Source organism: Aquarana catesbeiana, linkage group LG03 (assembly GCF_042186555.1).
Source record: "Aquarana catesbeiana isolate 2022-GZ linkage group LG03, ASM4218655v1, whole genome shotgun sequence".
Lineage (NCBI taxonomy): Eukaryota > Metazoa > Chordata > Amphibia > Anura > Ranidae > Aquarana > Aquarana catesbeiana.
In genome coordinates, this window is record NC_133326.1 from 129733355 (window position 1) to 129760285 (window position 26931).

General features: G+C 42.0%; 1 protein-coding gene across 4 annotated transcripts in view; it reads left to right on the top strand.

Annotated features, from left to right (window-relative positions):
• Positions 1 to 26931, top strand: part of SHANK3 (SH3 and multiple ankyrin repeat domains 3) — a 605848-nt gene that overhangs the window by 25846 nt on the left and 553071 nt on the right. For 2 of the 4 annotated variants that reach the window (XM_073619228.1, XM_073619227.1), the window contains exon 1: positions 10283 to 10521. The exons of 1 other annotated variant lie outside the window; for it this stretch is intronic. In XM_073619228.1, coding sequence (XP_073475329.1) covers positions 10511 to 10521 — 11 coding nt within the window. In that variant the 5' untranslated portion in view covers positions 10283 to 10510. Of the gene's footprint in view, positions 1 to 10281; positions 10522 to 26931 lie in introns of those variants that run through there. One more of the 4 variants, XM_073619225.1, reaches the window with a different exon arrangement.

Genomic DNA, 26931 nt, shown 5'->3' on the forward strand with positions numbered 1-26931 from the left:
TCAGTAACACAGTTGTACATGTTTTCCTTCTATACTGGAAATGCTTAGTCTGATTTTACTGCTCACAGTGTATTAGGAAGTCAGCAAGTCAGATAGAGCCCACTTTGTTTACTTGTTGGACATCCTGCACCAACTAGCCCCTTTCTTCCCATCATGTCTGATGTCTGTCCCTGAGCAGTAAAATGTCTGATCATTTGTTTACTCAAATGGTCCATCTTATCTGGTAAGAGTGCATTATACTGACTGTGGAGGATTTTTCACTATGAACTTTGGCTACAACATTTGAAAACTCCCCTTTTATCACTTGGTGGACAACATATATGTTAAAGTGTATGGACTTTTATTATTGCGCTGCACCTCTCTACTTTTTATATTCATGTATATAGGTGTTGTGGTATGCCTTTTGGTGTTCAGCTTGCAATTGTCGTTTTAGCTATCTTTTCTTATTTGTGTGTGCTGATTGCCTTCTTTTTATAAGTATTAGCGGGTGCTGGGGTGGCTGCTACACACAAAAGGTTTTTATTTCCTAATGCATAGAATGCATTAGGATAAAAAACCTTCTGCCTTTACAACTCCATTAAGTAACAACAGTAGATGGAGAAAGATAACATAATGCTAGTGCTGGACTGCTCACAATGAACTGCCTAACTCCTTCAAAACTCAGCTGGACAGTCTGTAGGGCTGGACTGAAAAAAAATAGCTCTGAAAATAATTTCATACAAGCCCCATAGCATTATTATACCAGCCCAACAGCATAAGGTCATTATTTTCTTGCTCATAAAAGGGAATATATATGAGCAAACTCCTCTCCAGACCCCCCCTCAGAGACTGCCGACATGATAAAAGACAAGAGATGGTCACAGGTTGCGGACATGATACAAGAGATGTCAGAAGCTGTGAACATGATACAAGAGATGCCAGAGGCTGCGGACATGATACAGGAGATGGTTAGAGGCTGTGGACATGATACAGGAGATGTCAGAGGCTGCAGACATGGTACAGTAGATGTTAGAGGCTGCGGACATGATACAGGAGGTGTCAGAGGTTGCAGACATGGTGCAGGGGATGTCAGAGGTTGCGAACATGGTACCGGAAATGTCAGATGTTGCAGACATGGTGCAGAAGATGTCAGAGGCTGTGGACATGGTGCAGGTGGTGGTCAGCGGCTGCAGACATGGTGAAGGTGGTGGTCAGTGGCTGCGGACATGGTGCAGATGGTGGTCAGTGGCTGCAGACATCGTGCAGGTGGTGGTCAGCGGCTGCAAACATGGTGCAGGTGGTGTGACGATGAGGCGCCGGCGCAGCACCAAGACCGAGTGCCTCAGATTCCAAAATGAGGCCAGGTGGCGCCGTTACGTCTCTGGGCATGCTCCAGGCCGAGCATGTACGAGCTTTCCCGAGCCCGGCAGGCTTCGGGAACGGCGCATGTACAGTTGTTCCACAGCAATATTTTTTATGGGCGCCGCTGCCCGTAATGGACACTTACAGGCGGTCGGTTGGCAACACTGAAGTGGCCCTAGAGCAGACAGCCTATAGGGAAATCTCCTGCTATCCCGGTAGGTCAGTCTGGCGGTCTCTGACCAAATTTTGCTTTCTATGAAATAATGTTCACAATAGCTCCACAACTGACCCATAAACCTGCATTTTGAGAAGGAGGAGTAAAGCACAACCATTGTGTAGCACTGCAGAAGCCAGTATGTAATCAGTAAATATGGCTTCCAGCTTCATATTTATTATACAAACTATACATGGAGACAAGGGTTTGAAACAATAGCATAGAAGCTCAAGCTAACCTCTTTTCCATTAATATACAAGGGGCCTTCAAAAAGTTTCTGCACTTTTATATATAACTTAGTTAAAAAATGTGCATAAACTTTTTGAAGAACCCTCGTATATGTAGCAACCCTGAAGCAGAGGTGACAAGCCAAATTTAGTTCTGTCGTTTGGTAATCTACTTTGGCTAATTTGTAATGTCTCACTTGGAATTTCCCCTAAGCTCAGTGTTGCTGCTGTGCCTAGCTGCTGCCAGTAGGTGTCACTGGCACATTTGGCAATAGACAATTGAGCAGCAGTGATGCTAGGTTTTGAATATTTATGTCCCCACTGGCCAATCACTAGGAGGTTTATCACCAGTGGTACATGCTGGGGGAGGATGACCTGGTAAGGATTATTTTCTTCTTAGACTTCAAACTGGAGAGGCGTTTTTAGTTTTGGCTGGCTAGGTCGGAAGTCTGTTTGGGTCTAGCACAACATTCTGAAGCTATCCTGCCTGGTCAAGGTGTCTAGAACCCAAGGTGGAGAGCCAGGGGAAGATCTCCTGCTGGAGGAGGAATGAGTCTGACCCTCAGAGGATCCTGTTACTTACTCCCTTGAAGAGGATGCATGGATGCACCCACTGCCTGGATGTGAAGCTCTGAAGACAGTGCTGGCAGTCTTTGCCCAATTGCCCTTATTTTTGCAATACATTGTGGTCCACAGTCTCTTTACGCACTGTGACAGCAGGAGTGGGGTTGAAGTCTGGGAAACATGTTGTTGGAGGTATCTAAGCCCTAACCCTCTCTTCCTGTGAGCCAGGAGCAAATAAAACATATTTGAAAATACAAAAAGTGACTGTCACCCAATGTTATTTTCAATCCCTCCCTATAGCTATGGATCTACCCTGGGTAATGTCAGCCTGTCCTGGAGCTGGGGGTTGTCAATCCCAATGAGGGTCACTAAAATTGAAAACAAAAAACGCTGAAAAAGACTGTACATTCTCTTTAACTGCTTGGAGATTGCCCATTATACATAAATGGATGGATGGAGAATTTCTAAGGGTGTGATGTTTAAAATGTAATTTTTTAGTGCATGCACCAACACTTTTACTTTCCTCTCACATACCAATCAGTGTATTGAAGGGATGAAAGCTCCCAAATCACAGCCTGGGGCGAACTAGTACCAGTGTCATTTACTCCTCTACTGTCATTCACACCTCTACGGTATATATCAATATCATCTGACATGTATATTAACCCATCACCCCCTTCATCTCCATCTTCCAGCTGTATGACTTGTACTAAGGGCTGGGACAAGGGGAGGGCAAGAGGGGTGACAATGGGCCGTGCCCTGGGTGCAGTGGTTTACTTTACGGATGGGGGTGCCTTCCTTCTATTACAAGCTTGGCAGTTTGGCATCTTTGCCCTGGGCACTGGATGAGCTTGTCCCAGCTTCATGTTTTAAGTCAGTGGTGGTGCGTCCATTAAGGGCGCACGGGAGCTGCCCCCTCTCTCCAGCCACCCCCCTATATGAATAATGGATAGATTCATGCATTGCATGAATCTATCCATGGCCGCCGCCGCCACCCCCTATTCAGGCGTCCGGCCCCTTTTCAGTTACCCGTCGCCTGAATTTCAGTGGTGGCGGTGTATTTTTAAAGCACCTGATTGGAGCCATAGATTCTAACAGGCTTCAAAAAAGGTGAACTCGGAGGGCAAAGCATTGGGCTTGCAGTTCACCCAGATGTGTTAGAAAAGCAAATGAATATTCGCTTTTCTAACACTGAACCGCCTCTCCGCCAATCAGGAAGCGTGGGTGTGTTACCGTCATCTGATTGGCTGAAACGACAGGTACTGTGATTGGATTTTATCAGGAGGAGAGGAGGAGAGGAGACGCATGGAGGATACAGCTCGCCGCTGTCACTCACTACCCCACTGAGATGGGGTAAGTGCTGGGCAGACGGTGAGCGGGGAGTCACAATGGCAACTTTTGATGGGCACAGTGGCGGCATTTGATGGGCACAGTGGCGGTATTTGATGGGCACAGTGGCAGCATTTGATGGGCACAGTTGCAACGTTTGATAGGGCACAGTGGCGGTATTTAATGGGCACAGTGGCCACATTTAATAGGCACAGTGGCAGCAAGTGATGGGCACAGTGGCAGTATTTGATGGGCATAGTGGCAGCATTTGATGGGCACAGTGGCAGCATTTGATGGGCACAGTGGCAGCATTTGATGGACACAATGGCTGCAACTGATGGGCACAGTGGCTGCATTTGATGGGCACAGTGGTGGTATTTGATGGGCACAGTGGCGGCGTTAGATGGGCACAGTGGCTGCAATTGATGGGCACAGTGGCTGCATTTGATGGGCACAGTGGCTGCAATTGATGGGCACAGTGGCTGCAATTGATGAGCGCAGTGGCTGCAATTGATGGGCACAGTTGCTGCAATTGATGGGCACAGTAGCTGAGTTTGATGGACACAGTGGCTGCGTTTGATGGGCACAGTGGCTGCGATTGATGGTACCAGTACCAGTACCAAGAAGCAGTCATAGCTGGCTAAAGGAAGCCTTTTGGCTTTGCTTTTGTATTGGGGCCCGCGGGAGTACACAATAGATTGGATCTCTGATCTTGGTGTCATGGAGGATCCCAGTATACGGCCGTGACCAAAAGTTTTGCGAATGGCACAAATATCATTTTTCACAAAGTCTGGTGCTTCAGTGTTTTTAGATATTTTTGTCAGATGTTACTATGGTATGCTGAAGTATAATTACAAGCATTTCATAAGTGTCAAAGGCTTTTATTGACAATTACATTACGTTTATGCAAAGAATCAATATTTGCACTATTGTCCCTTCTTTTTCAAGACCTTGGCATGCGTCTTGGCATGCTGTCAATCAACTTCTGGGCCACATCCTGACTGATGGCAATCCATTCTTGCATAATAAATGCTTGTAGTTAGTCAGAATTTGTGGGTTTTTTAGTCACCTGCCTCTTGAGGATCGACCACAAGTTCTCAATGGGATTAAGGTCAGGGGAGTTTCCTGTCCATGGACCCAAAACGTGGATGTTTTGTTCCATAAGCCACTTAGTTATCACTTTTGCCTTATGGCAAAGTGCTCCATCATGCTAGAAAAGGCATTGTTCCTCATTAAACTGTTTGTGGATGGTTGAGGGAAGTTGCTCTCAGATGATAGCGCTCACCTTTTCTTCTCCAGACAAGGTTTTTTCCAGATTCCCCAATCAATCGGAAAGAGGATTCATAAGAGAAAATTACTTTAAACTAGTCCTCAGTAGTCCGATCATTGTACCTTTTGCAGAATATCAGTCTGTCTCTGATGTTTTTTCTGGAGAGAAGTGGCTTCTTTGCTGCCCTTCTTGACACCTGGCCATCCTCCAAAAGTCTTCCCCTCACTGTGCAGCCAGATGCACTTATACCTGCCTGCTGCCAATCCTAAGCAAGCTCTGCACTGGTGGTGCCCCAATCCCACAACTGAATTAACTATAATGCCGCGTACACACGGTCGGACTTTTCGACCGGACTGGTCTGACGGACGCCGACGGACCAAATCCAGTGAACAATCCGATCGTGTGTGGGCTTCACCGGACCTTCAGCGGACTTTTCCAGTCGCAAATCTGACGGACTTTAGATTTGGAACATGCTTCAAATCTTTACGTCGTAACTCGGCCGGACCCAGAAATCCGCTCGTCTGTATGCTAGACCGACGGGTAAAAAACAACGCTAGGGCAGCTATTGGCTACTGGCTATCAACTTCCTTATTTTAGTCCAGTGTATGTCATCACGTACGAATGCATCGGACTTTGGTGTGATCCTGTGTAGGCAAGTCCGGTCATTAGAAAGTCCGTAGAAAATCCGCCAAAAGTCCATCGAAAGTCTGTCGAAAGTCTGTCGGACGGACTGTCGGACTTTTGTAGCCGAAAAGTCAGACCGTGTGTACGAGGCATAAGAGACACTCCTGGCGCTTGCTGGACTTTCTTAGATGCCCTGAAGCCTTCTTCATACATGCAGTGGAAATGTTTTTATTGGATTAAGTTCATTTTTATGGCAAAGGTGGACAATTAATTGCAATTCAGCTGATCACTCTTTATAACACTCTGGAGTATATGCAAATTGCCATCATAAAAACTGAGGCAGCAGACTTTGTGAAAATTAATATTTGTGTCAGTCTCAAAACTTTTAGCCATGGCTGTGTATGCTGCTGATGCCTGTCTGTGCAAGCCCAAACCTGCAACACTGCAGTGGAGCCCCAGTTGCAGGCAGGAGTCCCATCTGGAGCTGGAGGCGGTAGAGAAGCTCATTGGTGAGCACAGAGCTGCACTGAAAATGCACATACGCCTCCTGTGGCCACCATGTTTGACTGAACTGCAATGCACAGGGTAGGCTGGCAGAGAAGGATGCAATCTAATACTAGAATGTTGTGTGTGTGTGTGTGTGTGTGTGTGTGGATAGCTTGGGATATACACTCACTTTCACATTCTTCACCTGGGCTCGTATTATGTATTGCTGGAGCTGCACACTGCCCTTATCCTGAAAACCTTCTCTTCTTTCATTCTAACAACTTTTCTCTGCTTAATGCTGCCCCAGTCATTGCTTTTCTTTCATTCATATCCAGTTTGAAAGTGCTTGTTGCAAGTTTGTATCAATTTAGATTGGTGTGTGCATTCATGTGACAAGTCACTGTGCCAGTGACTTAACATTACATTAAAAATGAGGACTGAAAATATGCAGAGTTGGAGGTATAACTAATAGGAACCAATTAGATTAAACATTAAAAAAGAATTTGATTGGTTGCTGTGCGATATAACTGCAATCACGTGATATTTTTTTTTTCTTCTATTTTAATGGATCAGCCCTATACCTATATACAGTATCTCACAAAAGTAAGTACACCCCTCACATTTTTGTAAACCTTTTATTACAGTAAAACCTTGGTTTAAGAGTAACTTGATTTGAGAGCGTTTTGCAAGACAAGCAAAATGTTTTAATAAATTTTGACTTGATATACAAGCAATGTCTAGATATAGAAGTAGCGTCATATCACAACTGGGTATAAAAGAGATGAGAGGTGCCTCTAAGTGTAGCAATATGGTTACATTTAATGAAGGTTCAAGATTTAGAAACTCACATGGTTGATGATTAAAACAGGCACATCTAAGTATGCAGGCATCCGGGGTAAAGCTATCCATAGAGACCCTCCTCCTCACTGCCATTGACGTCACCCCTTCCGCGTTGCGCTCCACGAACGGTTTAGATCACTCTACTGCAGGGTAGTCTTCCCGGTCACGATTGCAGACAGCTTTGCCCCGGATGCCTGCACACTTAGATGTGCCTCTTTTAATCATCAACTATGTGAGTAGCTAAATGTTGTACCTTCATTAAATGTAACCATATTGCTACAATTAGGGGCACCTCTCTTCCCTTTTATACTCTGTAGCTCCTGCTGGATTTTGCTTCTTATCCCCTTGTGGAGGCTTCCATTTGTGGATGGACATTTTATAGTTACACAACCTATCACACTACTATAATCTTTCTATATGGACTATAAACTGAGGGACTTGTGAATAAATGGTTGTTGAACAAATCATTTGAGTTTCCATTATTTTTTTACAGGGAAATTCACTTTGCAAGTGCTTTGAATTACAAGTATGCTTCCGGAACGAATTATGCTCGCAATCCAAAGTTTTACTGCATAACTTTTCATGTGACAACACTGAAAAATGACACCTTGCTACAATGTAAAGTAGTGAGTGTACAGCTAGTATAACAGTGTAAATTTGCTGTTCCCTCAAAATAACTCAACACACAGCCAATAATGTCTAAACCGCTGGCAACAAAAGTGAGCACATCCCTAAGTGAAAATGTCCGAATTGTGCCCAAAGCTTCAATATTTTGTGTGGCCACCATTATTTTCCAGCACTGTCATAATCCTCTTGGGCATGGAGTTTACCAGAGCTTCACAGGTTGCCACTGGAGTCCTCTTCCACTCCTCCATGACGACATTACAGAGCTGGGGGATGTTAGAGACCTCGCGCTCCTCCATCTTCTGTTTGAGGATACTGTATAAGTTATAGATTTAACATGTATCTATAGCTGAATTTAATTTTTTTTTTACTCTGTTATGGGTAGAATAGGGAACAGGCCAATCATGTTCATGGCCATTGTAGTGCTACACCCACAGGAGCTGCTGAGTTTTTGATACGTTCTTTACCAAGCAGTGCAGAGGCAGTCAGGCACACAGCAACAGTCTATTGACTCTGACTTATTAACCTGTGTAGGAGATGTCTTTTTGAAGTTTATTGCTAAATAACTTGTAAAAGGGGAAGAAAATGGGGTATTGGATAGTCCAAAATACCAAAGTACAAATCTTGCAGAGGACACTCTCTGTAGGTGATAGGTGATAGCAGCACTCCCAGCTGTAGACCAGGGGAATGTTAGAGCATGAGTAGAATATGTAAGTAGACTTGATCAATCTAAGTTTCCTGAAGCTGACAACCACAGGATAGGTTTGGACAGTTATTCAGAGCAGACTGGAACAGTCTGAGTTCTTGCAGCTGAAGACCACAAGATGGACAGCACACTAAGCATACTGGGGCAGTATGTAATGTAACACTGCACACGTAGGGGTTGCTGTGTATATACTTCCTACTTGGGCTTATCCCCTTCTTATCTTGCAGCCAGTTGCTAAGAGTTTTCACACAGCTGCCCATCATCTAATCCGCTCGTTTCCAATAATCAATCCAGGGGTTTGGCTTTTTTTTTAAATTTATTGTTGGAACTTGGATAGGAAAAGAGAATAGTGGGATACTCCAACTGGAACTAATTACAATTGAGGACAACTCTCACTCGGCCTCACAGGTTAGTTGTGGTAACAGACTTGCTGTTATACCATACAGCACTTGCATGGGAAGAACAAGTTCTTTGCTTGCTCTGGCAGCAGACTTGATGAAATTGTTTATCTTTAGGACACTCACTACCCACTGACCCTTCTAACTAAAGGGGTGATCCTCACAGGACAGGCCCCATGAAACAGATCTGTACTCACTGACACTGTAGGCCGAACAGATCCTTTCGGAGTTGCAGTTATGCTCAGATTCAGGCCTTCAGGAGCAACCTAAGGCCTAATGGCAGCTTCTCCAGAGGAGGGGCAGCTGCCCCCTCCCTCCGGGACTGCTCTCCGGCCAAAGACCCAGAGCACATGTGCCCTTGGCATATATACAGTCACCCAGCTTGCACTGAGGCACTTTCCTCTGCCAATGGCCAGTGCTGCAACTACTGTATGCCTGTGCTCTCATTTGGCAGGTTTCATCCCACTGTCCAATATGCCCCCCTATTGGACAAGTGTGAAACATTCAGACAGCATGAGCAGCACCTGAACACCATGAGCAGACCCTATCAATAGATCCCTGCTCCGTGGTGGGTAGAGAGCATCCTAATTTACCTGACGGCCTTCCTGGTAAGCCAGAAAAACCCAAAAACTATACTCTCTTCTAGCACCTACCTAGGAGGGTGCTACAGTAACATCTCTGGGACCATAGATAAACTGCAGCTCAGGAGATTTGGCTCAACTGATGAATCCCAGTTGAAGCAAGTCCATGGACTCTATCTGTGGGATGGGAGTAGTCCAATGGCCAGGCAAAAAGGATCCAGGGCTTAGCAGCCCCTGAAGCACATGTTCTCTCTTCTTCCAAAGAACAAGTCTGAACAGGTTCCAAGCTATTTACCCCCTTTCTGACCACCTGCTAGGCACACCTCCCCAGGGATTGTCTAGAGGGTAGTAAATATTCAGGTGAGAGATTTGAATGTCCCTCCCTGAACTCTGGAAGGTTCTCAACAGAGATAGGGGTAATCGATCTGACCACCCGGGAAACTACAAACAGACCCAAACAATCAACAACTGCTTCACAGTTTACAGAGGAGCCACAAAAATAACTAAATTTGCATAACATCCTAGCAACCTAGCTGGGAGGGTGCTACACCATGTTGGGGCATGAAAGGTTTTGGATGAAGTTACCAGGCCCTGGTCCTCGTAAGGCTGAGAACCACTGCTCTGGATCAACTGTGGGTTTAGGATTTTAAGGATGCAAGTTTTTTGCACACTAATTATGTAACATGATATAAACTGGAAATGTTGTCTATACTTTGTCTACATTTTCACATTGTGATTTTAATAATGTAGAACACTGCTTCCTGATACTGATCCAAAAACCCCTGGCTGTAATGGCATGGTGACATGGACACATCCCTCCTCCACATACCTATCCTATCGAGCAGCTGACAGGTAATATTTAGCCTCGCACACAGCTTACATTTCTGCATAATACAACTTCTTTCCATAGTTTCCCAAAACAGAACAGAATGCTCAGATTCCTCCACATCCCCCCTTCTATTAAGTCACACAAATCCTCCGAGCGGCATTCTAGCACATGCATAGCTTTCTTCTCAACACACGCCGCATACACCCACAGATTACACACCCCCCTTCCTAATCATTTCCTTCGCCAGTATTCCTTCCCAACCTCACTCACTTTCTCCAGTGGGTGCCTTTATTACCATCGTTCTTTTTTCAGTGCTCCTCTACCCCCATCCTTTCCATCACCTCTGCTCACACTTTTCACATTCTCTTTCTCTCTCTCTCTCTCCTTCTCTAGCAATCCCCACAACCTTATTACCATGGTGATGTCGCTCTGAGCTCTCTTTCTGAAACTGAAGAGAAGGTAAAAAGAGAGAAGAGAATGAGAGAGAGGTAAGAGAGTACCAGAGAACAGAGTATGGGGAAGAGGGCAGTTGAGGTGGAAGAAAAGGTGGTGGGACAGTATAGGGGCTTGGAGAGGAAAAGGGGCATCTGGGGAGGGTGCAATGTAGGGAAACAGGTAACCTGTAGGACTGATATAGATGAACATGATATGGGTAAGGTATAGATCGGATATTAAAGGAATAGACAACGGAAATTCCTACATGGAGTGCCAGAGGACAGCTTGAACAACATGTGAGAGGCCCAGATGCTCTCCCTCTGTCACATTCTGCAGCCTCCTTTCCCTTGCCTGTCGCTACGCAGGATGCATCTCACACAGGCTTGTCTCTCTTTGTGTCTTCTGTGGTCTGTTTAATAATTTGTGTAAATGAAAAGGTGTCTTATAGTGTCACTGTGCATCATTGTGACTGTTAATGCAGCAGTGTGAGTGGGAAGGTAATTGCGTGGGGCAAGCATGTGTGTGAATGTGTAGGTGTGCAGTATATGTACGCATAAAAATGCACGTCATTGTTCATATTAAATGTGTGATTGCAAGTAGGAACAGTATGTAAATTATATTTTTGTCTGATGTCAAAGCTCCCATTAGATCAAGACAAAGTACTTAGCTAATGTTACTGATATAAAAAATAGACAAATTACTGTGACTGGGGTCATAAAAATGTGGTGGTGACAGTGAAAAGAGATACCCATCATTTGGGGTTAGGGTCAAGCAGTGGAATACGCATTCTTTCTGCCCTAGAGTGATTTTGCTATCATAGGGCTGTGTTTGAATGCTGAATGCTTTAGATGGTAATGATTTGTGATAGGATGTAATTAAGGCTGCTCAGAACGGTACTTCTTTCATGACTTATGCTTATCATATATGCCCCTGGGATCTATATGTGAGCTCTAGATTAACACTCACCTGCTGATTTTCAAAGTTGTACAATGCTGTGGGGGAGTTGCTTGTGAAGTTGCACAGATTTAACATGCCACCTATAGCAAACAACAAACTACAAGAAAGGGCAAAACCAAAAGATAATAGCTTTGAGACATTGTATATAGGGTAAAAACTTAAAATACTGCAATGTCATTGTATTGGGGGGGACTTGTCTCTTGATCAGTTGTTATTTACATAGACACATATATATATATATATAAAATGGCACATGTAGTAATGCTATAACGTCCAAATTCCAAGGAAATTCCAATGTGCTCATTAATGTACTGTACATCCTAAAAAACATATGGCACACCCCCAACTGGCCTGAAGACAGCACTTCTTGGAAAGGCCCGTGCTTCTGCACTTCTGCCGCGGTGGATGTGTGCTGGAAACGGCTTAACAGCATTAAAGTGTTATTCAACTCTAAATTTTTTGAAAAAAATATATTTATATTAGTTAATCTTGTCACTTACATTGTTTGCTGCTTCTTCTTTAAAAGCTTTCTTTCTTCCTGACTTAGCCAGTCTAAGATTTGCTGACCCAGGTTTATTTTTCTAGGTTGGCGGTGTTCCCTTGCAGGGTCCTACCGAGCCAGCCTTTCATGCGCAGTACCTGGAGAGAGACTCCATGCCTGCATTGTGACGCTGCATGTGCTGGCCTTCACAGGCAACCAGAGAGGTCAAAAAGGGGCGCTCATGTGCAGCACAGGCAGATAGAGCAATAGAAGGGTTCATGGCACAGGCAGCTAGAGGACTTGAAGAGATCTGGATGCACAGTGGCACTTGGAGTCATGGGAGATGTAGTCCCAAGGAGGCGGATCATTGAAGTGTATGTACGGTTATAATTGCATGCTCCCTAGCTGGAAGTTTGGGGAAGTGGAACCAAGAATCCTGAAGGCCATGCTTGTGAACACAGCAAATTGTAAGTGTTTCTGCACTGTACTTTTAATTGACCAATTATTGTTCTCAGTTGAATTCAGCTGTATAAAAAAAATAACAAAATTGGAGGCTTTATTGCTACTTTAACTCATGATCTTAACATTGTGATTTATCTGTAGAGCTGTTGCGTAGTTGGGATAGGAAATGGAGTGAGATTTTTACAATGCGACACAGACAGCTAAAAAAAAAAGAAACTGACTTGGGTTTTAAATGGTGGTGTTCATCCAATGCTTATAATTTTGCAGCTAGTTTGGCTTTTAATCTCTGGCTGGGTTCATTGTTAGTTTCTTGCTGAATGAAAGTATATATAATGTCCTATACAGATATGATGAATGTTATTCATATGGTCATTCTTTTATTATAATCTAGGATTTTAGCTCTGCAGCTGTAGTGGCATGGACATAATGTCTAAAGTCAGAAACATTTTTTCATGTATTTGCAACAGCGAGTCCCAGTTTGTTTGAAACTCACGTTTCCTTTCCATCTACAGTCTTGAATAGTAAAAAAGACAAAACATAAAAAAAAATGACTTTTAAGGTGCTAGAAAACTATAATCCTTGAAGAAACCTTTTATAAAATCCAATGTTTAATATTGAATAATACAATAATATAAAATATGCACATAAAATGTTACTTGTTCTATAAGGAGCATTTCCTAAATAAGCTTGCCCTATAAGTCCACTATTCTGTATCACCAATATGTATTCTCAACAAAGATTGAAGAGTTTATTATAGGTATTCTTTGCAGAAACAAGAACAGTTGTCTTTTTTGATGTGTTTTCGCAAATTGCTTCCTCAGGATATCAAGGGAGAAGCGCTTCTGGGGACCTTTTGCTCCCCTTTCTTAGGCCTGTTTCACACGGGATTCAGCTTGTATAAGAACAGTGTAAACAGCAACCTATCACAAAGCATTTGCAGACCTTTCAGCAAGCTTTGTTGAAGCTTTTAAAGTACCATTCAGCTCCAGTTTTTAAATGTTAAACACAGATCACAATGAGAGTGCTGATTGCCACTTTAAGCAAGCTGCTAGCAGGCTTTTCAACAAGCTTTGAGAAGTGATGAAGCCTGCTAGCAGCTTTCTTAAAGTGGCAATCAGCACTCCCATTAAGATTTGTGTTCAACATTTACAAATAGGAGCTGAACGGCACTTGAAATGCTTTAACAAAGCTTGCTGAAAGGTCTGTAAATGCTTTATCAAACCTTGTTGGTCACGCTGGTCTTATCAAAGCTGAAGACTGTGTGAAACAGGCCTAACTGAAGCCTGCGGGTCACACATATTACCAACTTGGAGCAATATGTCATACAAACACTTGCTGCATGCAGCTTAAAGAAATGAGACGAGGGTGATATCTGGCTTTGATGTTGCTTTTAGATGATGTGCTCAACATTAGGGCACAACGAGAAGGAGCATTTCCATCTTGGTAATTGATAGTTAATGCTTTCCAGGAATCTGTACAACTATCAGCCCCTTTTAGTTGCTCTTCCAGCTCTGAATTAGATTTTGGCAGTAATGAGAGGAAAGAAGTAATTACACATTAACTGTATACATCAACATTACTCAGATTATTATAGTATGACCACATTTGCTCAATGATTGCAGGTTTTTGTATCCCTTATAGCTCTCTTGTCCTCGGGTGTAGAGTGCTGGGTGGATCCCTCCTTGTTGTAAGGCTGCTTTCAAGGAGTATTGCTGCAATAGAAATTCCTCCTTGATCTTCTGGGGAAGCAATGTGTGAAATGCATTGAGAAGACTGCTCCCCTTTCAACAAACAATACCTATGTAAATGAACTCTCCAATTTTTTGTGCAAAATACATATTGATGATATAGAGGGGCTGACTTATGGATAAAGCAGTTTTGTAAAATGCCCCTTATATAATGAGCACATTTTTACCTGTATTTTTCATATTTATTTGATATTCAATAGGCAAAAAAAAAATGTTTAGTTTCCTATCATTTGTTTATTTACATAAATTTGTTTTGTTAAATTCCTTTAATCCATTTACTTCAATTTAATTCAATTTAATTTAATTAATTTTCTGAATTTGTTTTGTTTATTCGTATTCAAATCGATTCTAATTTTCGTCTTTCGAATTCAAATTGATTCGAATAGTTTTCAAATCAATTTGAATAGTTTTGAAATTTGAATAGTTTTGAAATTCTGATTCAAAAACTTTTCCAATACTTTTCGAAATCAAACAGTTTTCAAATTCGAATTTGCATAGTTTTCAAATTCAAATAGTTTTTGAATTTGAATAGTTTTCCGATTTCCAAACAGAATAAAATAGAATAGAAAATAAAGGAAAGGAATAGAAAAAATAGAATAGAAAAGAATATAACATAAAATAAAAGAATAGACTATAATAGAGTAAAACAGAACAAAACAGAATAGAAAATAAAAGAATAGAATAGAATGGAATAGAATAGAAACAAATAGAATAGGATAAAAAAAAAAGAATAGAGTAAAATAGAAAGAATATAGCCATCTTCTGAAATGCGAATAGAAAAGAAAAGAATATAATTCAAAAAACAATAGAATAGAAATAATATAACCATTTCCCAAAATTCAAATAGAATAAATTTGAATTTGAATAGAATAGAAATTAATAGATTATAATAGAATATAAAATAACAGAATAGTATAGAAAAAAAACAACAGAATACAGTAGAATTGAATAGAATAGAATAGAAATAATAAAATAATCTTCCTATTCTAATCTATTAATTTCTATTCTATTTAAATTCAAATTGATTCTATTTGAATTTTGGGAAATGGTTATATTCTTTCTATTGTATTCTATTGTTTATTAAATACTATTCTTTTTCTATTTGTTTATTCTATTTTATTCTTTTCTATTCTATTATTTTACTTTCTATTGTATTATATTCTTTTCTCTTCTATCCTATTCTATTCAAATTCGAATGTATTCTATTTGGAATTCAAATTTCAGAAGATGGTTATATTCTTTCTAGTCTAGTCTATTCTATCCTGTTTTTTTCTATACTATTTTATTCTAATTTATTCTTTTCTATTCTATTCAAATTTGAATTGATTCTATTTGAATTTTGGGAAATAGTTATATTCTTTCTATTCTACTCTATTGTTTTTTTCAATTCTATTATTTTCTATTCTGTTATAGTCTATTCTATTCATTTTTTCTATTCTATTCCATTACTTTCTTTTCTTATGTATTCAAATTTGAATTCATCCTATTTGAAATGCGAATTTCAGAAGATGGTTATGTTCTTTCCATTTTTTTCTATTCTTTTTTGTTCTATTCTATTCGCTTCTATTCTATTATATTCTTTTATTTTCTATTCTATTTTTTTCCATTCTATTCCTTTATTTTTTATTCTATTTTATTCTCACTCTATTTTATTAAATTGGAAAACGAATTGAATTTGAAAACTATTCAAACTCGTTAACCATTTGAATTTGAAAACGATTCGAATTTGAAAACTATTCGAAAAAGTTTCTAATTCGAATTTCGTTCCAAATTTTTTTGTTATTTTGGATTCATTTAAATTTAGTACTATTGTAATTCAGAAATTCAAATACATCCAAATTTTCCAAAAAAACTAAATTTGTTTGAATTTTCATTCAGAACTAAACGAACTGCACATGTCTAATATTCAATAATAAAAGATGGGTAGTATAGAAGGTTGTTCAAGGTTTATCTGACACCTTAAAAGTCCCATTTTGAATTGTTTTGGGTTATTTTTTTTTTATTTACTTAGTTATTTATTTATTTTGCTATAAAAGGATGTAATACAGCAAAAATATTTTTGGTAGCATGTACATTTGCAAGAAAAAGTTTAAAAATCATTATATATTTTCCAGGTTTCTAAGGAAATGGATCCTGAAATGTAGATTGATAAATATAGAAAGATGTATTTAATGTAAGTAAACAGACTTAGCCAATTTAGATTGAACATATGAACAAAAATGCATACGCAGAGGTTACCTTTCCTGAAAACTGATACCTGTGCCTAGGTACTGCTATTGCTAATGTACTTTTAAATATACTCATTGCTTTACAGTAATGCCTATCTTTAGGCTTCAAGTCAGAGTCAAATTATAACTCCTGATTTGCTTGATCCAGATGAGTGACTCAGAAAGAACTTAAGCTATTAGATCATTATGATAGTCAGGTAACTAGCATTTTCAGAAGGAGAAGCCAACAACCGCAGCCTCCATATTTCTCATTGTACATGTTTCATTTAAGCTACAATCAAACACAATATGGTCTGCAAAAGTTGAGTGTGGCTTGCCCCCTTCTACCCTCTAAGCTTCTATAATGTGATATTATAGTCTCACTGACAAATAGGGAGGCTTGTAAGATGGGAGGAGTAGAGTAAAGCCTTATTTTTACAGGAATCATGTAGGCTTAAAGCGGTTGTATACCCTATATAATAAGGCTTACCTGTAGGTAAAATGAATATCTCCTAAACCTGCAAGGTTTAGGAGATATTCACTTTGCATGCAGCCACTGATGTCAGTGGCGCATGCACTGTGAATGCCCGGCTGAAGGTCCGGCAGGCGATACCAGGCCTTGCCAGGAGTGACGTCATCGTGACTCCAGTCACTCACAGTGCCGGAGCCGTGAACCCAGAAGAAATGCAGAGGGTAAAATGTCAGCTCCCTCGGTGTGGACCGGGCTGCGATACGGGGACCTCGTTCTGAGGTAAGTATTTCATAATGAGCTAGTATGCGGTGCATACTAGCTCATTATAACTTTGCCTTGCAGGGTTTTTTCTTTTTGTTACATGGGCAACCGCTTTAAGCCTCGTACACACAGGTAGAATATCAGGGGTATTAGCCTGTTCAATGGAAACCAGCCGACATTCAGCTCTTGTGTATGGCAGCCGGTCTGACTGAAGCGGGGGTTGGAAATGCATCCCCCTGCCAGAAAACAATAGCTCGGCAGTGAGATCGCTGTACTAACCTAATCATGGCTGAGGAAATACAGGGCAATTTAGGAAACAGCAATCACAGGTCAATTAGTTTTAGTATAAATCACACAAATAGGAAACATAAGGGGAATACAAAGACACTGAATTTCAAAAGAGCCAACTTTCCTAAACCACGATGCTTGCTAGAAGATAATAACTGGGATAAAATCTTAGGAACAAAGAACAAGGAGGAAAAATGGGTATGCTTTAAGAGCATATTAAATAAGGGCATTAGCCAGTGCATCCCATTGGAAAATACATTTAAAAGTGCTAATAAAAGTCCTGGGTGGCTTAACTCCAATGTAAAAATACATATAAAAGCAAAGGAGAAGCCCTTCAAAAAATACAAGGCTGAGGGATTATCAACAGCATTCCAACTTTACAAAGATTGCAACAAGAAATGTAAGAGTGCAATCAGGGCAGCTAAGATAGAACACAAAAGGCACATAGTGGAGGAAAGTAAAAAAAAAATCCCAAGAAATTCTTTAAGGAAATAAATAGTAAGAAAGGGAGGTCAGATCATATTGGTTCCAAAGAATGATGAAGGGAATCTGGTTACTAAGGATGGAGAGATGGTGAAGGTATTGAATTTATTCTTCTCCTCCATCTTCACGAGGGAAACAGGGAGCTTCAGTAACCAAAACTGCAATGTTTATCCTTATGACACGTCACAGGAAGCACCCTCGTGGCTAACAGAGGACAGAATTAGAAATAGACTTGAAAAACGTAACATTAATAAGTCACCGGGACCAGATGGCTTGCATCCGAGGATATTTAAGGAACTCTGTCAGATATGGGTACTCACCGAGGCCGAGATGCTGAGAGCGGTAACCTTGCGACTAAGCGCACTCCACTCCTGGAGATGGTACAGGGGGTCAAGGCACAAAGAGGCACGAGTCACCAGCAGGCAGGGCAGGTCTTGCGTAAAGGTCACCGGGAAGGAGACAGCTGTGCAGGACTGGAAGAAGCTGAAGCTCAGGGAGGTAGAGGAGCAGCTAGTCCAACAACAGGCCAGGGGTCAAACACCAATGACTGACAAGAGTCTCTTAGATAGGCAGAACAGTCTTGTGCTGGAGACTGATAGCAGGTCTGTAAACAGGCTGATGATTAAATGCTGTAGACTGATAGAAAGTCCGTAAAACAGGCCGAGGGTCAAACACAGGTAACTGGAGGCAAAGTCTGTGAGCAAGCCAGGGGTCAAGCACTGGAGACAAATAGCAGAGTCTGGGAGCAGGCCGAGGGTCAATCACTGGAGACAGGAAGCGATATCCGTAGACAGGCCGAGGGTCAAACACAGGAGGCAAGTAGCGAGGTCCGAGAGGAAAGCCGAAGGTCAGATGCAGGAAGAGATCAGCGCAAGTCAAGGTCAATCCGGGTCACAACGGGTAATCAAGAATCAGGATACAAGCAGGAAACACACAGGAAGCTGAAAGACAAACCAGCACTTTGGACATGGCACAGAGTGGGTTTTATAGGCAGTGGGAGGCTCAGGTTGTGCGTGCGCTATTGCGTACGTGCGTTCGCCGTTCCACTGAATTGCAAACGCACATTAGCCGTTTCGCTGAATTAGCCGTTCTGCTGTATTGTGCCCAGGGATGTGCCAGGGTGCCACTCTACCACGCATGTGCGTAGGAAAGCGGCAATATTGGCGAGGCTGGTACTTGCTTCTTTCCTGACAAACTCAGTCAAGTAATTGCCAGACCATTGTTCCTAATTTTTACGAAGTCTACTGACTGGAATGGTACCAGCTGATTAGAGAAAAACCAATGTAGCACCAATATTTAAAAAAGGGCCAAGATACATCCCTGGGAATTGCAGATCAGTTAGCCTAACATCAATTGTATGCAAGCTCTTGGAGGGGATGATAAGGGATTATATACAAAATTTTAGTAATGACAACAGTATCATTAGCAGTAATCAGAATCTTTCTTGCCGAACCCTCTATGAGGTGAGCTGCCATCTAGATAAAGGAAGGCCCGTAGACGTGGTGTATCGGGATTTTGCAAAAGCATTTGCTACAGTTCCCCATAAATGTTTACTATACAAAGTAGGGTCCGTTTGCATGGACCATAAAGTGAGTACATGAATTGAAAAGTGGCTACAAGGGCGAGTTCAGAGGGTAGTGATAAATGAGGAGTACTCGGAATGGTCTGGGGTGGAAAGTGGGGTCCCCCAGGGTTCTGTCCTGGGACCAATCCTATTTAATTTATTCATAAATGACCTGGAGGATGGGATAAACAGCTCAATCTCTGTATTTGTGGATGATATTAAGCTAAGCAGGGCAATAACTTCTGTGCAGGATGTGGAAACCTTGCAAGAAGATTTGAACAAATTAATGGGGTGGGCAACTACATGGCAAATGAGGTTTAACCACTTGACCACTGGGCACTTAAACCCCCTTAATAACCAGACCAATTTTCAGTTTTCAGTGCTCTCACATTTTGAATGACAATTACTCAGTCATGCAACACTGTACCCAAAACACATTCTGCTATTACTCCCGAGTACGGCGATACCACATGTGTGAGACGTTTACACAGCGTGGCCACATACAGAGGCCCAACATGCACGGAGCACCTTCAGGCGTTCTGGAGTGCCCAGGCCAATTATGACATTTCTCTCCTACATGTAAAAATCATCATTTATTTGCTAGATATTACATAGAACCCCAAAACATTATATATGTTTTTTAGCAAAGACCCTAGAGAATACAATGGCGGTCGTTGCAACTTTTTATCTCACACGGTATTTGCGCAGTAATTTTTCGACCGTGTTTTTTTTGGAAAAAAAAAACAGTTTTGTGCTTTAAAATAAAGTTATTGCGAGTAAATAGATACCTAACATGTCACCCTTCAAAATTGCACACGCTCGTGGAATGGTGCCAAACTTTGCTACTTAAAAATCCCCATAGGTGACGCTTTAAAATTTTTCTGGTTACACATTTTGAGCTACAGAGGAGGTCTAGGGCCCAAATTATTGCGCTCGCTCTACTGATCGCAGCGATACCTCACATGTGTGGTTTGAACATCATTTTCATATGTGGGCGGAACTTACGTATGCGTTCACTTTTGCATGCGAGCACACGGGGGAAAAAAATACATTTTTTTTTATTGTTCATTTTACTTTATTTTAGTATTTTACTATTTATTTTAGTTTGATGCTTTTGTCCAAAAAATAAATTTTTTGGTCACTTTTATTCCTATTACAAGGAATGTAAACATCCTTGTAATAGGAATGTGGCATGAGAGGTCCTTCGATCATAGCGGTGAGTCGGTAGAAGCACCTGAGGGCGACGGGAGGGGGGGGGATGTCCCCTCTCGCCTCCCATAAGAACAATCAAGCAGTGGAACAGCTGCTATGATCATTCCTATGGTGTAGGGAATCGCCGGCTGAAAAAGCTGATATCTGAATGATGCCTGTAGCTGTGGGCATCATTCAGATATCCCCGCACAAAGTCAAGGACATCGTATGACGCATTTTTTTTAGCACAAAGTTGTCCATTTATACAATATTTCTGACACATAGCATGTACATATCAAAAATGACACCCCAAAATAGATTCTCCTTCTCCTCCTGAGTACGGCGATACCACATGTGTGAGACTTCCACAGCCTGGCCACATACAGAGGCCGAGTACAGCCAAGTACGGCTGAGCATGGCAGAGCATGGCTGAGTATGGCTGAGCATGGCTGGGTATGGCTGGGTATGGCAAAGTATGGCAAAGTATGGCTGAGTATCACAGAGTATTGCAGAGTATCACAGAGTATTGCAGAGTATGGCTGGGTATTGCAGAGTATGGCTGGGTATTGCAGAGTATGGCTGGGTGTGGCAGATTATTGCGCGGTATTGCAGGGTATTGAGAGGTATTGCGAGGTATTGCAGAGTATTGCAGAGTATTGCAGCGTATTGCAGGGGATTGCGGAGTATTTCAGGGGATTGCGGAGTATTGCAGGGTATTGCAGGGCATTGTAGAGCATTGCAGGGTATTGCAGGGTATTGTGGAGTATTGCAGAGTATTGCGGGGTATTGCAGAGTATTGCAGAGTATTGCGGGGTACTGCAGAGTATTATGGGGTATTGCAGAATATTGCAGATTATTGCGGGATATTGCAGAGTATTGCAGGGTATTGCAGAGTATGGCTGGGTATGGCAGAGTATGGCTGGGTATGGCAGAGTATGGCTGGGTATTGCAGGGTATTGTGAGGTATTGCGAGGTATTGCAGGGTATTGGGGAGTATTGCAGGGTATTGGGGAGTATTGCAGGGCATTGCAGGGCATTGCAGAATATTGCAGGGTATTGCAGAGTATTGCGGGGTATTGCAGGGTATTGCAGGCTATTGCAGAGTATTGCACAGGGAATTGCAGAGTATTGCACAGGGAATTGCAGAGTATTGCGGGGTATTGCAGAGTATTGCACAGGGAATTGCAGAGTATTGCAGGTTATTGCAGAGCATTGCACATGGAATTGCAGAGTTTTGTACAGGGAATTGCAGAGTATTGCAGGGAATTGCAGAGTATTGCGGGGTATTGCAGGGTATGGCAGAGTATTGCAGGGTATTGCAGGGTATGGCAGAGTATTGCGGGGTATTGCAGAGGGAATTGCAGAGTATTGCACAGCCTGCAATACCCCGCAATACTCTGCCATACCCTGCAATACCCCGCAATACTCTGCCATACCCCGCAATACTCTGCAATACTCTGCCATACCCTGCAATACCCCGCAATACTCTGCCATACCCTGCAATACCCCGCAATACTCTGCCATACCCCGCAATACTCTGCAATACTCTGCCATACCCTGCAATACCCCGCAATACTCTGCCATACCCCGCAATACTCTGCCATACCCTGCAATACCCCGCAATACTCTGCCATACCCCGCAATACTCTGCCATACCCTGCAATACCTCGCAATACTCTGCCATACCCTGCAATACCCCAAAATACTCTGCCATACCCCGCAATACTCTGCCATACCCTGGAATACCCCGCAATACTCTGCCATACCCTGGAATACCCCGCAATACTCTGCCATACCCTGGAATACCCCGCAATACTCTGCCATACCCTGGAATACCCCGCAATACTCTGCCATACCCCGCAATACTCTGCCATACCCTGGAATACCCCACAATACTCTGCCATACCCTGGAATACCCCACAATACTCTGCCATACCCTGCAATACCCCGCAATACTCTGCCATACCCTGCAATACCCCGAAATACTCTGCCATACCCTGCAATACCCTGAAATACCCCGCAATACTCTGCCATACCCCGCAATACTCTGCCATACTCCGCAATACTCTGCCATACTCCGCAATACTCTGCCATACCCCGCAATACTCTGCCATACCCCGCAATACTCTGCCATACCCCGCAATACTCTGCCATACCCTGCAATACTCTGCCATACCCTGGAATACCCCGCAATACTCTGCCATACCCTGCAATACCCTGAAATACCCTGAAATATCCCGCAATACCCAGCCATACTCTGCAATACTCAGTGATACCCAGCCATACTCTGCCATACCCAGCCATGCTCTGCAATACCCCACAAAAATCTGCAATACTCTGCCATAACCCGCAATACTCTGCCATACCCAGCCATACTCTGCCATACCCAGCCATACTCTGCAATACCCAGCCATACTCTGCAATACCCAGCCATACTCTGCAATACTCGGTGATACCCAGCCATACTCTGCAATACCCAGCCATACTCTGCAATACTCGGTGATACCCAGCCATACTCTGCCATACCCAGTCATACTCGGCGATACTCTGCAATACCCAGCCATGCTCAGCCGTACCCAGCCTCTGTATGTGGCCAGGCTGTGGAAGTCTCACACATGTGGTATCGCCGTACTCAGGAATAGTAGGAGAATCTATTTTGGGGTGTCATTTTTGGTATATACATGCTATGTGTTAGAAATATTGTATAAATGGACAACTTTGTGTTAAAAAAAAAAAAAAAGCGTTTTAACCACTTTCCGCCTTCCGTCATACGACGTCCTTGACTTTGTGCGGGGATATCTGAATGATGGTTGCAGCTACAGGCATCATTCAGATATCATCTTTTTCAGCCGGCGATTCCCTACACCATAAGAATGATCGTAGCGGCTGTTCCACTGCTTGATCGTTCTTACGGGAGGCGAGAGGGGACGCCCCCCCTCCCGCCGCCCTCCGGTGCTTCTACCGACTCACCGCTATGATCGAAGCCAGGATCTTTTTTTTTTTTTTTTTTTTTATTTCAGGAACAGCCTAGAGGTGAGATGTGGGGTCTTATTGACCCCATATCTCACTGTAAAGAGGACCTGTCATGCCATATTCCTATTACAAGGGATGTTTACATTCCTTGTAATAGGAATAAAAGTGATCAAAAAATTTTTTTTTTGGGAAAAAAGTGTCAAACTAAAATAAATAAAGTAAAATGAACAATAAAAAAAAATAAAATTTTTTTAAAGCGCCCCTGTCCGTGTGCTCGCATGCAGAAGCGAACGCATACATAAGTCCCGCCCACATATGAAAACGGTGTTCAAACCACACATGTGAGGTATCGCTGCGATCGGTAGAGTGAGAGCAATAATTTTGGCCCTAGACCTCCTCTGTAACTCAAAATTTGTAACCAGTAAAAAATTTTAAAGCGTCGCCTATGGGGATTTTTAAGTGGTGAAGTTTGGCGCCATTCCACAAGCGTGTGCAATTTTGAAAGGTGACATGTTAGGTATCTATTAACTCGGCGTAACTTCATCTTTCATATTATGCAAAAACATTGGGCTAACCTTACTGTTTTGTTTTTTTTTAAAGCAAAAAACAGTTTTTTTTCCAAAAAAAACGCGTTCCAAAAATTGCTGCGCAAATATCGTGCGAGATAAAAAGTTGCAATGACCGCTATTGTATTCTCTAGGGTCTTTGCTAAAAAAACATATATAATGTTTTGGGGTTCTATGTAATTTTCTAGCAAATAAATGATGATTTTTACATGTAGGAGAGAAATGTCAGAATTGGCCTGGGTGCTCCAGAACGCCTGAAGGTGCTCCCCTGCATGTTGGGCCTCTGTATGTGGCCACGCTGTGTAAAAGTCTCACACATGTGGTATCGCCATACTCGGGAGTAATAGCAGAATGTGTTTTGGGGTGTAATTTGTGGTATGCATATGCTGTGTGTGAGAAATAACCTGAAATAACCTGCTAATATGACAATTTTGTGAAAAAAAAAAAAAGAAAAAAAAAAAACTTGATTTTGCAAAGAATTGTGGGAAAAAATGACAACTTCAAAAAACTCATCATGCATCTTTCTAAATACCTTGAAATGTCTTCTTTCCAAAAAGGGGTCATTTGGGGGGTATTTGTACTTTTCTGGCATGTTAGGGTCTCAAGAAATGAGAGCCGTCAGTACTTCAGGTGTGATCAATTTTCAGATATTGGTACCATAGCTTGTGGACGCTATAACTTTCACAAAGACCAAATAATATACACTAATTTGGGTTATTTTTACCAAAGATATGTAGCGGTATAAATTTTGGCCAAAATATATGAAGAAAAATTACTAATTTTCAAAATTTTATAACAGAAACGAAGAAAAATTTATTTTTTTACAGATTTGTCGGTCTTTTTTCTTTTATAGCGCAAAAAATAAAGAACCCAGCGGTGATTAAATACCACCAAAAGAAAGCTCTATTTGTGTGAAAAAAAGGACAAAAAATTCATATAGATACAGTGTTGCATGACTGAGTAATTGTCATTCAAAATGTGAGAGCACCAAAAGCTGAAAATTGGTCTGGTTATTAAGGGGGTTTAAGTGCCCAGTGGTCAAGTGGTTAAAAGGGGATTAACTCCAGAGATAAAACAATAATTCTCCCGCTCTACAAGACTCTGGTCCGGCTGCACCTGGAGTATGCTGTCCAGTTCTGGATACCAGTCCTCAGGAAAGATCTGCTGGAACTATAGAGAGTCCAGAGAAGGGCAACAAAACTAATAAAAGGACTGGAGGACCTAATTATGAGGAAAGGTTACGAGCACTCAACTTGTTCTCTCTGGAGAAGAGACGCTTGAGAGGGGATGTGATGTCAATGTACAAATACCATACTGGTGACCCTACAATAGGGATAAAACTTTTCCGCGAAAGGGATTTTGATAAGACAGGCGGTCATTCACTAAAATTAGAAGAAAGGCGGTTTAACCTTAAACTGCGTAGAGGGTTCTTTACTGTAAGAGCGGTTAGGATGTGGAATTCCCTTCCACAGGTGGTGGATTCTGCACGAAGCATCGAAAATTTCAAAAAACCATTAGATAAGCACCTGAACGACCACAACATACAGGGATATATAATGTAATACTGACATATAATCACACACATACTGTAGGTTGTACTTGATGGACTTGTGTCTTTTTTCAATCTTGCCTACTATGTAACTATGTGACATCGGATTGTTAGTACAGGCTTTCCCGCTTAGCTCTTCTGTTTTTTTTTTTTTTTGTTCAGCCCACTGGGTTGAACGAAAAAGAACGAATACTGTGTACTAGGCTTAAGCCTGTAAGTGGTGTCCCCCTGGGTTCTGTCTGGGCGCATTGCTGCTTGACTTGTTTATAAAGATCATTGAGGTTGGAATTAAAGTGGATGTAAACCCTCACATATACCCACTGAAGTGAACAGCCTCAGATAATAAACAGAGATGAAACAAACTTCCCTATATACTGTAAGTCTTACTTGTATATCTGCTGTCTTCCCCTTTCTACACCCTTTGAAATGTGCAGATCATTGTCATTCTTGTACCACTCTCAGCTACTGGCCTAGGCAATTGTTCACTGTTTTGCGAGTTTGTCTTAATTCTAATTAATTAATATTGTGAAAGAAAAGTGCAGATCGTGTTAAAAATCTTTCATCTTTCTGCAGTACATAGGGAAGTGTGGAGACACTGCACTTACACTGTTTTCCTGTAAATCTCCTGTTTAAGAAGGGCCCACAAATTCTCAATAGGGTTTAGGTCAGGTGAGAAAGGGGGCCATGTCATTATTCTTTCATCTTTAAGGCCTTTACTGGCTAGCCGCGCAGTAGAATACTTCGATGCATACGATAGAGCATTGTCCTGCATAAATATCATGGTTTTCTTGAAAGATGCAGACTTTTTCCTGTACCACTGCTTGAAGAAAGTGTCTTCTAAAACTGTCAGTAGGTTTGGGAGTTGTTTTGAGTCCATCTTCAACCTGAAAAGGTTCAACTAGCTTATCTTTAATAATACCAGCCCATATCATTACCCCACCTCCACCTTGCTGGTATCTGAGTGGAAGTAGAGCTCTGTACCTGTTACTGATCCAGTCACAGGCCCATCCATCTGGTCCCTCAAGAGTCACTCTCATGTCATCAGTCTGTAAAACCTTTGAAAAATCTGTCTTCAGATATTTCTTGGCCTAGTCTTGACATTTCAACATATATGTGTCTTGTTCAGTGGTGGTCGGGTTTCAGGCTTCCTTACCTTGGACTTGTCTCTGAGCACTGAACACACTTCTGGGCAGTCCAAGTAGGTTGCAGTTCTGGAATATGACGGCACCGGAGGATAATGGGTTCCTGGTACTTCATGTTT